Source organism: Psammomys obesus, unplaced genomic scaffold (assembly GCF_907164565.1).
Source record: "Psammomys obesus unplaced genomic scaffold, mPsaObe1.curated_primary_1811, whole genome shotgun sequence".
Taxonomy (NCBI): domain Eukaryota; kingdom Metazoa; phylum Chordata; class Mammalia; order Rodentia; family Muridae; genus Psammomys; species Psammomys obesus.
The window spans coordinates 5,539,508-5,553,369 of record NW_026596085.1 but is presented as its reverse complement, the minus strand read 5'-3'; the positions used below and the strand labels follow the sequence as shown (position 1 = coordinate 5,553,369).

Genomic DNA, 13,862 nt, shown 5'->3' with positions numbered 1-13,862 from the left:
AGAAAAAAAGAGACAACGGGAGTCCTTAATGCCACCCACAGCTTTAGTCAAGAGCCACAAAACCAGGAGGAATTGATAGGGCTGTGCTGCCTGGTGCACATGCGGTCTTGAACACTGTGATACACACAGTTTTGAAGACATTGCTCAAGGCACAACAAAAGAATGGAAAATGTATTCCATTGATTATTTTAAAATAAATTTCATATTGAAATGATGTGACTTATATATCCTAAATACCGAAAATTAAACACAACTAATCATCTTTGTGGCTTACACTCCCATGGGACAGCACAGAGCTGAGAGCAGAGGAGACACTTTCTTGTGTGTAAAAAAAAAGGGTACCACTCACCTAATGTAGACAGAAGACTTGCAGTGTTGTTTGTATCCAGATATCTAACTGAGCTCATTTGAGATGTAATTATCCTATAGCACATTTAGCATCAAGTATGAAATTACCTTATAGCACATTTACCATCAAGTAAGCAGCTATCCTAGCAAATATGTGTTCCATCAATGTTATCAAGCCCACAAACACTGAGGAAGAGAAATCAGATGCCCCCAGGGGTTTAAATACACAGTGCATATTTTAGAATTAGAGGTCACATTTAGACACCAGCCGGAGGGTGCCTATCTGCTTCAAGCTGCGTTTTTCTCTAATTCTCTTTCCTTGTTTTGGAACGACTAGAGAGCACCCCAGCCTTGCAGGTGCCACAGTGGGACTCATCCCACTGGAAACAGCACTGGGTGGGGACACTGGCAAGAGGTCCAATCTGGAGACAGGAGCTCATGATTCATGGGCACATTCCTATGCCTTAATTCCCTTATCTTTAAGATTGAGCCATATAATGGAGAGAAGTGTCCTGGGTACGCTCTAAAGAACCCCATTGCTCCTGTCACAGGCCTGCCTCCTGGTATCTCTGAGGAGCTTGTCCTCACACATTTTCATATGGATGTTCGTGAAATGCACCTTCATTGAGATCTCACATATCCTGGAAAGACCCTTGGGATTTTCCTTTCCCTGGCTTTTAATAATTCTATAGCTAATAGTTTATTGATACAATCAGATTAAATCACTTGTTTGTAGTTGTAATATTATACGTGATCTCTAGATTGTCAAATCCATGCACAAAAGGTATTCAAGGGGAAATTTAAAGCTCAAATGAAAAAAAAAAACAGTTTTAACTGATGCAGAGTTTACCTGACTTCTGCTCTTTGACCTTGTACCCAGAAAGCCAACCCTCTTCACACACTCTTTGTAGGCTGTGCTGTTGCTCTGTGTCTTGCTGTATTTCAAGGTGAGTTGCAAAGGACAGAGATGATCTCCAGTTTTTGCTTCAGGGTTCCACTTAAAATCAATATCAATATCATCTCTGTACAACAATTAATGTTTACTAGATTGTTTCATGCTTTATTTTCCAATTAGCTGAGTGATATTTCTCAGCTGAGTCAAAATCGTGAGAGACAGCAAGAGGAATCTGTCCTCTCTTCCATTTTCCTCACAACAGCAAGTGAGCAGTTGATTTGAATCAGAAACTTTTCAGTTTCATAAAACTTCAAGTAACTTTTTTCATTTGTTGCAAAATTGTTTTATAACCACTAGCTTACATGCTTCAAAAGATAATGGAAGTGTCTTCATATTTGAACTATAATTGATAACCTTCTCTTTGAGCTATGATTTGAAAAGAGTATTGTTGGAGGGAAGTTTTTAAAGAAACATTCAGTGTTTACATAATCGAGAGGATTCTGGGAGAACCCTGAGAGCCCGCTTACCTTGCACTCATACAGGACGCACATTCCAGAAGATGAGTAGACCGTGTTCCTTTCTCCTTCAAAGTAGCTCCGTCCTTGGAACTGGCAAATCGCTTTAGAATAAAAGAAACACACACCGAAGTCGTGTTAGGAAATAGGGTTCAGAAATGGGCAGACCATTTCCTTACTCTTTTCCTTCTTTTATTCGAAGTCATTTGAATGACTAAAACAGCATATTCAGTCTACAGTAAGGTACACATAAACCTTAATTAGCAGTATGCAAATTAAGCTGAGAGAGTGAAAGGAGGCACAAAAGGGACAAGTGAAGTATTCCGAGTTGCCAAAAGATGACTCCAGAAAGGACCTTTGGACTATAACTTTTGTTTTTTTAAGTCTCATATGCTTAAGACAATCTATTTATATGAAAATGTCTTCATGAAACTCAGAACATGGACAATGAGTACACACACATTTTAAAAAGGAAACGGATGCCATCCAGGGAAGCAGAGCATCAGAAAAGCTTCCTTCTGCAGCAGCTGAAAACAGACATGTGACACATTCCGACCTCAGAACACTGAGCCCAGGAGGGGATATCTCTACCAAGACCCTTCCCTTATGGCACAGGAAACCGCGAGGAAGAAGAGGTGGACAGAGAAGAGCCAGAGGTGATGGAGGACACCCATGGTCTCACAGAGCCTGAAGAAGCATGCGTAGGGCCTGGAAGGGGTCTGTACCAGATGGGGTCCTGGAGCTGAAAGGAGCAGTGGACAGAGCCCCACCCCTAGCCAAGAAGCCATCTCTAGCTGATAGCAACTTGCAAATGAAAATTCCCTTTTCTCCACTGGAAGTCCATAGGGAAACAAACTACTCTTAAGGGTAGTCCAGCAGTAGATGGACAACAGAAAATGAATTCAATGGCAGCTTTGGAGGTTCCTTGTCTCATATGTGCCAAGACTTTTAAAATTTTTTAATCTTATTTTTATTTTATTTATTTATATTTTCCTTCTTTTTACCCTATTGGCCATTTGCATATATATTATGGCTTCTAGATTAGTGTTTTTATGGGATTCCTGAGTATGGGAAAGAGTGGGTCTCTATGTGTATATCTGTTTATTGTGCCTTTTCCTTCTGTTTGTTCATTTTGTCATATTCTAATATATTAGTTTAGTTGTATCTTATTATATTTCATTATTATTTCTTAGCCTGTTGGTTTTCTAATAAGAACCAAAAGGGGAATAGATCTGGATGTGAGGGGAGGTAGAGAGGAGCTGGGAGAGGTAGAGAAGGGGGGAACCCAATCAGGATGCAGCATATGAGGAAAAAAAAACAACTCTATTTTCAACAAAGGGGGTGGGCGGAGAGAAGACAACAAGGCTTGCAGCTATGTGCCTGCCTGGTTGGCTGACAGAAGATACTCTCCTTAGGACCCCTAAGTGGCCACTTAGGAGATAGCAAATGCCTGGTGCATTTTAATATGCTATAGAATTTTAAGACAAATTAGGAAGGCCTTTTAATTACAACATGCACATGAAAGCTTTATGCTTTTTAGTTTATATTACTTTACATGAATATTCATGAGTTGAGACACCTCATTTAAGACATTGAGATGAATTAATATGGACCTACCTTGCTTCCATCTCAATGAGAGAAAAACAATGAAACACAGCTCAGAAATGTGAAATTATGTTGTAATTGGTTAAGGTACATAGGTACAGAGATCTCCATTTTTTTCTTTATGAAACATGCCAAGTATTTATAACTGAAGTAGCAGAAGTTTCTCTTTCTTTGACATGATCATCTCACCCTGTCCACCTGCCCACCTGCCCACCTGCCCACCTGCCTTGTCTCACATCCCAGGTGGGGCCCTAGACAGAGGGCAGCCTAACCTTAGGGCCTGTATCTGCTTTCAGGCCATGGACCTAAAACTGACTTTTGCTTTGCAGTTTTCATTGTTTTCTTTGAAAGCACTTATCATAGTTGCTTAAATTCCCCATAACATACAAATCCACTTCAAAAGAACTGGTTTGGGAACTGATAGAAGATGATTGTCTGCTGCAAACAGACTCTAGCACTTTGTTCCTCACTTTTAATAAATTCAATCTTTTATTTGAGCCACATAGAACCCACAATGTCAACATATACCTTTCCTTTTAGTTCTGTTTATATGAATCAAAAAATATTATTTTACTCTTTGGAATTTATATTTTCTTTCATATTCATAAACTTGTCAGCAGCAATTGGTAACATAGAAATCAAACATATTTGTACTAATGTTATGGTATAAATATTAATACCAAAGCTTGTAACCTAACTTTATGTTTTAAAAATTAGCTGTTTACTTAAAGGTGCACATTCAAATAATGGAAACCATGTACATTTTAAAAATGCTATTGTTCAGGTATTTCCCTTACTCAGTGTGTATTAACAAACTTAACTACATAAACATATCTACTAGAAAACTGGTTATAATTTTTTGGAGCGAGTTAGAAAAAAACTGCAATTTAATTATATAAATTATATTATAGGCTGTTGGAAAATTGTTCACTCATGAATATTTAAGATACAACTACTGCTATGTCAGTTATACACTATGTATCACATTATGAACTAAAATAACATATGTGTTTACTTAATAAGCTCAGCTGATTGCTAAATATTTCCTCACTGTGTAACATTTACTTTTCTTAGTAAATCCCATAAAATATACCAGAATCTGACCTGCTGTCCATTTACTCATACGGAATACATACTGTGTTTTATGGGAATGAAAAAGGAGCCTTTCTAACTTCTCTCCAGACCCTGGCTTCGAAGGCTCCTAAGTGTGCTATAGGACGTGGTAGCTGCAGCTGCTTCAATGCCAAGAATAAAATCCTGATGAGGCGGCCTTTCTTGAACAGGGGGGAAGCAGGGTGAACACGCAAGGGCAGATCTCCTCCTGCAGATCCTTATGTTAATTTAATATTTATTCAGAGCAGATGGACCTTCTGCTCAAAACCCTTGATTCAAAAGGCACAAACAGGCAACTTGTGGAACAATAGGGCAGCAAATGGAGCTGTGCAGAGGAAGTGCAAAGCAATTGAGCGCACACGCTCTACTCCCTTCTATGCAAGGAGCAGCAATGCTGAACTTGGCTTAGGGAGAACACAAAGTGAGGGTTTTTTTCCCCTCTTATTTGGACTTTGATCAGTTACAGTGATCTTCAATATGCTAAGATTTATGTGAAATACCACAATGTTAACAGGATCCGCTGTTCCTGTGTTTTGTAAAAGAAAAATGTAAAAAAAACTCTGAAAGGGTATAAGGATTCCTGAACACACTGTGAGGACATCCAAACACAGCCAGAGTGATTGGGATCTCTCAAGGAGAAGTGAGACAGGTGGAAGGACCATCCACACTTCAGAAGAAAGGTACCCTGAGCTCCTTCAATAAGCCTGGTTCTCTGAAAGTACCAGGATCAAATGTGAAGGATACATGATCCCTGCCATCACTACTTAGTAAGCAGAGAGACTTTCACATGACTCATTTCAATCAAAGTGGAACTGGTATTCTATAATTACAGAAGTCATAAACACTAAACAAACAAATAAGACAATATGACCAATTTGGGAAGAGTGACAGATGGGTAGGGGTTGAAGAAGAATACCGAAGGGCTGGCCAAGGACCAATACTCTAGATCATAGCAGGTCATCATCAGCCCATGTCTAATCAAGAGAAGGGAGAGAAGGTTTTACTGGAGGGGATCTGAATTATGCTGAAAGGCTACCTAGGAGCTGACCCATTACAATAGCATGGCCATGCCCAAAACCATGATTGTGACCATTATCATGACCATGACCATGAACATGACTACAACAATGACCACAACTAAGACCATGATCATCCTAGTGCAGAGAAAGAGGCAGTACGAAAACATAGTGAGTCCTTTCCCAGTTCTTTACTAGGTCCTCATACTAGAAAAACCTATACAAAGCCAGTTGCAAAGACTAGAATGGAGCCAACCATAGAAGCCAGGCTCCTAGAATTCAGAATAGGAGAGACAATGGAACTGGAAGCAAGGAGCTCAAGAAGGTTGTTTACTGTGCACCTTTAGAAAGTCTCTTCACATGCATAGGCCTAAGAAAGATCAGAAAAGAGTAAAATGCTTAACAAACAAGTTTTGAAGAGAGAACACAGACGTTCATTTTTTTTTTTTTTAATGTAGTGCTACCTTAGGGGAAATTTTTGATGGCTATCCAGGGGATAAAATGTGGAAACTGAGCCCTTGGAAGATCAAATGTCTAACAGAGGATGAATGAATTAGTGCTATGTCTTGTTTTGAACCAAGTGATTACCATGCAAGTCTCAAAGTCTCAGGGACAGGGGCAGTCACTGAGGCCACCACAGTGTAAGACCAGCTCCAGGTTCCAACATCGCCCAGTGAACCACCCGTACACAAACTCACTTCCTCAGCCTAAGAGTGAGGAACTATGACTTTGCAATAGTGAGTTCCATCTTAATTTAATCACATGCATGGCTCTATAGTCAGAAAGGCTTAATTTCTTTCCTAAGATCAGTGTGTATGTGTAATTGTGCAACTTTTTGTGATTCAACTCTGGACTTCTAAGCTTCAAATCATTGAACTTTTGAAAACACAATATCACAATTAGGACATATATTTTAAAAATCCACGTTGGACTATTATGTATAGCTTACAATATGAAGAAGTGAAACTTCATATAGCTTAATATTTGAATCTTCTAAGAAGATATGTTTATTCATTCAGGCATTTCACCTTGTGCATGAAGCACCTAGTCCCCTCTGAAACCAGAACAGGCCACATCAGTATGGTTATGTCACAGGCGTGTTTTCTACGACTTCACCCATCCATCACAGTCACTCCCACGCCTATTTGTGTAACTCTGAGGAGTACCATTAGAATCATAAATTATGCCATTATGTCACCCAAAATTTTACATGTACATCCTGTTCATAATTAACTAGCAACATTCACAACAACTCAGAGAAATTTAATAGGATGATATAACAATAGGCATATGCATTTTACCAAAGCTATGTTAAGCATCATACATTGCACAGTTACTGTAATTAGGAAGGGATATGCAAAAATAATTCATGTTAATTACTTCTGCTTTCACTCTTTATTACAATGCAAATAGCACCAAGGAAGGCTGGAGACAAAACTGCTGCAAAACTGACAGTCATCAGTTGTTAAAAAGTAGGAAATGATTTATAACCACAGATTGAGAAACAGATAAGTGAAAGAAGCCTGTAAAATTGTGAAATTCTAAATTGTACAATAAAATCCTGATTTACTAGTCTTTACAGCAGAGCTATGAACTATAATTTCCTCCAATGAATTTCAAATTAACTTCTACAATCTGTCGTAGAAAAAATTCAAATCTAACTGAAATATTTTAGAATATATAATCAAAAGGGTAAGTCATATTTCACTTCCAAAGTCTGCTTACAGACTCTGTATTTAGTTTCTCTTTTCAATCGGGAGATTGAAACTACATGTATCTATTTCAATTTCCCAACAGCTTTAGAGTGACATAGCATAATTAAAAGTTAGCCAATATCTCTATAATTGGCCTTAAGGTCAACACCAGGGGAAGGCCGCCTGGTACTGGAAGCCTCACCAGCTAAAAAGGGCTCCTGAACTCATGGATTTTAGAGGACAAACTACAACCACCACTTAGCAAAGCAGCATAATCTCTAAGTACATATCAATACCTGTCCTTATATCCACAGAGAAGTATAATCCTCACCCCTCATCTCTTGGCAACAGACAAAGACCATTACAGAAAACCACAACCAATCAAAACACAAAGTTGTAGTGCCATCTGCAAAGGACTCCTACACCTGAGGCCCAGAGAACATTGCAAACGAAGGGGAGGAAGATGGTATGAGACAGAGCATGGGGAGTTGGCTGTGTGACTGGGTCTCCTACTAATGTCAGAAACTACATCCATCAAGTTTCACCAACATGACTGTCCAAGCATGAGCTGGACAAAGACAACAATAGACACATCAAAGTGGATGGGAAAGTGCACGAGGCCTCAACCCAACACAGAGAAATACAGGCAACTTAGGGATGCTGAGAGCGGCAGGAATAGTCTTCCCCTGGGACCAACACATTAATTGGTTATCCAATACCTAATGGTCAAACATGAAAGCATGCATGCAAGTATCACCATACAGACAGAACAGACTGTGTTTAGGACTATATGTTATACATATTCATTCATTTCTGCAACAAGAATTAAGGAAAGGAGAGACCATGAATTTAAACAAGAGCATAGAGGACTATGTGGGAGAGTCTTGTTGAAGAAAAGGAAAGGAGGACATGAAATAATTATATTGTAATCTCAAAGTTTTTTTTCAAATTTTTTATTAATTACACTTTATTCATTTTGTATCCCCCCATAAGCCCCTCCCTCCTCCCCTCCCGATCTCACCCTCCCTCCCCTTTCTGCATGCATGCCATTCCCCAAGTCCACTGATAGGGGAGGTTCTCATCTCCTTTCTGATCTTAGTCTATCAGTTCTCATCAAAAGTGGCTACATTGTCCTCTAATATGGCCTGGTAAGGCTGCTCCCCCCTCAGGGGGAGGTGATCAATGAGCAGGCCAATCAGATTATGTCAGAGGCAGTCCCTCTTCCCATTACTATGTAACCCACTTGGACACTGAACTGCCATGGGCTACATCTGTGCAGGGGTTCTAGGTTATCTCCATGAATAGTCCTTGGTTGGAGTATGAGTCTCTGGGAAGTTCCCTGTGTTCAAATTATCTTGTTCTGTTGCTCTCCTTGTGGAGTTCCTGTCCCCTCCAGCTCTTACTATTTCTCACTTCTTACATAAAATTCCATTCACTCTGCCCATCAGTTGGCCATCAGGCTCAGCATCTGCTTTGACAGTCTATACTGCAGAGACTTTCAGAGGCCCTCTGTGGCAGGTTCCAAGGTTGTTTCCTCTTTTCTTCTGGCTTTCAGAGGCCCTCTGTAGCAGGTTCCGAGGTTGTTTCCTATTTTCTTTTTCTTCTGATGTCCATCCTCTTTGCCTTTCAGGATGGGGATTGAACATTTTAGTTAGGGTCCTCTCTTTTGCTTAGTTTGTTTAGATGTACAGATTTTAGTGGGTTTATTCTATGTTGTATGTTTATATGAGTGAGTATATACCATGCATGTCTTTTTGCTTCTGGGTAAACTCACTCAGGATGATCCTTTCCAGGTCCCACCATTTACCTGCAAATTTCATGATTTCCTTGTTTTTTATTGCTGAGTAATATTCCATTGTGTAGATATACCACAATTTGTGCATCCATTCCTCCACTGAGGGGCATGTGGGCTGTTTCCAGCTTCTGGCTATTACAAAAAAGGCTGCTACAAACATGGTTGAGCAAATGTCCTTTTTGTGTACTTGAGCCTCTTTTGGGTATATGCCTTTTGGTATGGCTGGATCTTGAGGAAGCGCTATTCCTAGTTGTCTGAGAAAGCGCCAGATTGATTTCCAGAGTGGTTGTACCAGTTTACATTCCCACCAGCAGTGGAGAAGGGTTCCCCTTTCTCCACAACCTCTCCAGCATGTGTTGTCACTTGAGTTTTTCATCTTGGCCATTCTGATGGGTGTAAGGTGAAATCTTAGGGTTATTTTGATTTGCATTTCCCTAATGGCTAATGAGGTTGAGCATTTCTTCAAGTGTTTCTCTGCCATTCGATATTTCCTCTACAGAGAATTCTCTGTTTAGTTCTGTTCCCCATTTTTTAAGTGGATTACTTGGTTTGCTGCTTTTCAGCTTGTTTAGTTCTTTACATATACTGGATATGAGTCCTCTCTTAGATAAAGGGTTGGTGATGATTCTTTCCCAATCTGTAGGCAGTCGCTTTGTTTTGATGACAGTGTCCTTTGCTTTACAGAAGCTTTTCAATTTCATGAGGTCCCATTTATTGATTGTTGCTCTTAGAGCCTGTGCTGTTGGTGTTCTGTTCAGGAAGTTTTCTCCTGTACCAATGAGTTCTAGGGTATTCCCCACTTTTTTTTCTAGACGATTTAATGTGTCTGGTTTTATGTTGAGGTCTTTGATCCACTTGGACTTCAGTTTTGTTCAGGGTGATAAGTATGGATCTATTTTCATTTTTCTACATGTAGACATCCAGTTGGACCCCAAGTTAAAGGAGAAACCAATAAGGATACATGAGGCCTACAGAACACCAAACCCAACAAATTTGACCAGAAAAGAAAATCCTCCCGCCACATAATAATCAAAACAGTAAGTATACAGAACAAAGAAAAAACACTAAAAGCTGCAAGGGAAAAAGGCCAAGTAACATATAATGGCAAACCCATTAGAATCACACCTGACTTTTCAACAGAAACTATGAAAGCCAGAAGGGCCTGGACAGATATCATGCAGACCCTAAGAGAACACAGATGTCAGCCCAGGCTACCATACTCTGCAAAACTCTCAGTCCTCATAGACAGAGAAAACAAGATATTCAATGACAAAAACAAATTTTAACAATACCTACACACAAATCCAGCATTACAGAAGACACTGGAAGGGAAAATACAACCCAAGAAAATTAGCTTCTGTCAAGAAAACACAGGAAATAATTAACCTTACTACAGTAAAACAAAAAGCAACCAAGCACACAACCTTATGAACACAGCCAACATCAAAACCAAAGGATCTAACAGCCACTGGTCATTAATCTCTCTCAACATCAATGGACTCAAAGTTTTTAAAAACTTATAATTTATTAAAAAAGAGAAACAGTGACACTAAAAAGAAAAGTTACAGGAACAAAGAAATTGAGTTAGGGGAGAGATGGTACTTGTTGTTTCTTAAAAAACCCTTTGGAAAGTACCAAGATTCATTAGGCTTTGGATTGTCTATCAGAGGTGTCATTTCATATAAAGGTGCTGAAGTCCGGGTTTCTTTTGGGAGACTTCTCAAAGATACCAAGAACACCGGCAGTTACTTCACGGTGAGACACAGACAGGTATTTGTTAGTGATATACAAATGCAGTTGGCTGGAGAAGAAAATATCTTATTAACTACTATTATGGATATTTGTGTTTTATTACAATTTAAAAAAAAAAGACTGTACAACAAAGCCATGCAGGGGGCAGGCAGATTCAACAGGCATGTCCACAAATGCTTCAGTCATCTGAAGGGCTGCACAGCCCCACCTGCTTTGTAATCTGAGCTTATTTGTTGTAAAATGCTTGTCCACTAGCTGACAGGAACTAATTTCTCTGGGCCCCTTGTAATGGTTAAACCTCACAGCCCTTCTCTCTGTTTGTTGTTCTGCACACTTTAAAAATGCACTTCTACCTTAGAAGAGGAACAGTGTCTCATTTATTATTCCATTGCTTCAGCACCCAACACTACCCTGCTTAATAAAACCTCAAGATTTGTTCTTTCTTCTTCTTTTTAGTAAATACTGTTCCAGTTTCTGGATTGTTGAAAATAAGCAAACTAAATCTTTCTAAACCGCCTCATTTTTTCCTTAAGTCTCATTGTTTAGAGTTTGAATTGTAGTTATGAAAGAACAACAGAACCAAAAAATCTGGGTAAGGGGGTCTTTTCTGAGACTTATACTCCAACCAAGGACCATACATGGAGATAACGTAGAACCCCTGCACAGACGTAGCCCATGGCACCTCAGTCTCCAAGTGGGTTCTGTAGTAAAGGGAACTGGGACAGTCTCTGACATGAACTCAGTGGCTGGTTCTCTGATCACCTTCCCCTGATGGGGGAGCAGCCTTACCAGGCCACAGAGGAAGACAATTCAGCCAGCCCTGATGAGGCCTGATAGGCTAGGGTCAGAGGGAAGGGGAGGAGGACCTTCCCTATCAGTAGACTTGGGGAGGGGCATGGGAGGAGGTGAAGGAGGGAGAAAAGGATTGGGAAGGGAAGAGGGAGAAGGTTATAGCTGGGATACAAGGCAAATAAACTGTAATGAATAAAAATTAATTAAAAATTAAAAAAAGAAAGTTCTGGAGATGGGGTCTCACAGACCCCTCCTATAAAGTGATCAAAGGGTCTACAGCAGGGCATGTTTGTTTGTTGGTGTTGTGGTAGTAAGCTATCGACATGAGTTACACAAGGAGACAGGATCACATAATGTCTCCACTTAGGTAACCCTCCTTTCTCCCTCAGTAACACCAGTTTTTGTGAGCCAACGCTATTTAAAGTGAGCAGAGTTCCAGGGTGCTTAAATAATTCACAAATCCATTATTTATACATGATTGCTTCCTTTAACTAAATCTCATTAATTGTTTGGGAATTTAATTGTTTGCAAAACTAACACTAGAGTTTAGGGAGAGGGATCCTGAGAGGGGGTGCTCAAGTCCCCTTTCCCACCTGAGCACAGGCACAGCAGGCTTCTGCAACACTAAAGGACGCTCCTCCAAGGGGACTTCAATCTAGGTCAGTAGCCTATTCTTCCGAAAGGAGAACAGGTCCTGAAATACCATAAATCCAGCAGCAATGAGGACCCAGGAGGTAGAGAAGAATAAAAATAGCACCCAGAATAGAAAAAGAGGAAAATTTCAGAATACTGTGTCCAGATCAGCCTTTGGGTGATGAAGTCTATACCCTGAGAAAACAAGACTGAGTATTTAAAGTCACAAGCAAAAGGCTATAGTTAGCTGCAGGCATGAGAGATTCAGCGCTTTTGATTCTAACTTAATTTTGTCTGCTCAAAGGAAAACAAATGGGCTGGCTAGATGGTTGAGATGGGAAAATTGCTGGCCACCAAGGCTAAGGACCTAAGTTCCATCTGCAGAAGCTACATACAAAAAGAAAGAATAGACCATCACAGCCTCTGAAAAACACAAATGTACCATCTCCCTTAGTAAGCATGTATACACTGTATATGTATGCATAACATTAATTAATTATCTGATTAATTAATGTAAAAATTATTTAAGTTATAACCTAACTTACACTCTGAAGTTAATTTTATTAAACAAACATCACTATTCTAATATTTTTACTGTGTGTGTGTTGTCTGGTGCTACTTGAGGGCCTAGGGCCGTTGGAGACCAGAAGTGGGAATTGGAGTCCCTGGAACTGCAGCTATACACAGCCACAGTTGCCATGTGGCTGCTCGAAACCAAATCCAGTTCCTCCATGAGGGTAGCCCCTGCTATGGATCACTGAACCATCTTGTCAGCCCCTGTTCTGATCCTTGACCCAATTCCACATTCCATAGAAATAAAAAACAAATTTAAGAAAACAATAATTTAAACAATTCCTTGAGTCCCCAGAGGATACGAAAAATAAATTCTAATGTATGGTGGTAAGAAATGTAAGATAATATGTCATTTGTATCAATACCTACCTACATCTGTTAGAGAAAGAGAACACAAATAAACCATGAGGGGACACATTTCATTTGCAAGGACAGTAGAGCACATGATGTAACAAGGGAAAGTTTGCACATTGTCAAATATTTCAAAGCAAGGATTGGAAAGCATCTGACAGCATCTCTGTATATGTTCCCTTACCACTGCAAATCCAGCAGACTCAGTCAAAAGTGCGAACATCTGGGCTAATGTTGTGAAACGTTTTTCAACAACAGTGACACCTTGTAGCTATGCACTGTTCTGATATGACAATGGACACAAACGCTTTGTAAGTTGGGGAGAATGATGCCGTTCCCTACAAGCCACACACACTGGTACCTCAGAGAAGCACATGTAAAGGCCCTGTGCAGGCAAAACATGAACGGGGCCAGTGTTGGCAAAACAGCTCTATAAGGAGGACATTTTTCAGGCACAGTGTACTGAGAGGTGCATAATGGTACAACGTGAATATATTGAGAGGGAATCAACAGCTGTTGGGCTAGATTCAAGGTCTACTCAACAGGAGAGAATTCATTCCTGGTACATAAACCTCACCAAGAACTTATGACTTAGACCCTAGGCAAGAACTTAATACTAGCATTTTACTAGCATCAAGCTGGCTTGTAAATTCTTATCCTTATACCTACAAGTTAATTCAGATTTCACCCCTCATCGGGGACTTCTCTTTGCAGTGGACAGAGGTTTTAAAAAGACAAACATAAATGATCAAAATACAGAGAGTATATTACTCTGAAGTG

The 13,862-nt window shown here is 39.8% G+C and overlaps 1 protein-coding gene across 3 annotated transcripts in view; it reads right to left on the bottom strand.

Annotated features, from left to right (window-relative positions):
- Window positions 1–13,862, bottom strand: part of Nell2 (neural EGFL like 2) — a 298,553-nt gene that overhangs the window by 157,791 nt on the left and 126,900 nt on the right. For all 3 annotated transcript variants that reach the window (XM_055627188.1, XM_055627186.1, XM_055627187.1), the window contains exon 11: window positions 1,771–1,862. In XM_055627188.1, coding sequence (XP_055483163.1) covers window positions 1,771–1,862 — 92 coding nt within the window. The remainder of the gene's footprint in view (window positions 1–1,770; window positions 1,863–13,862) is intronic.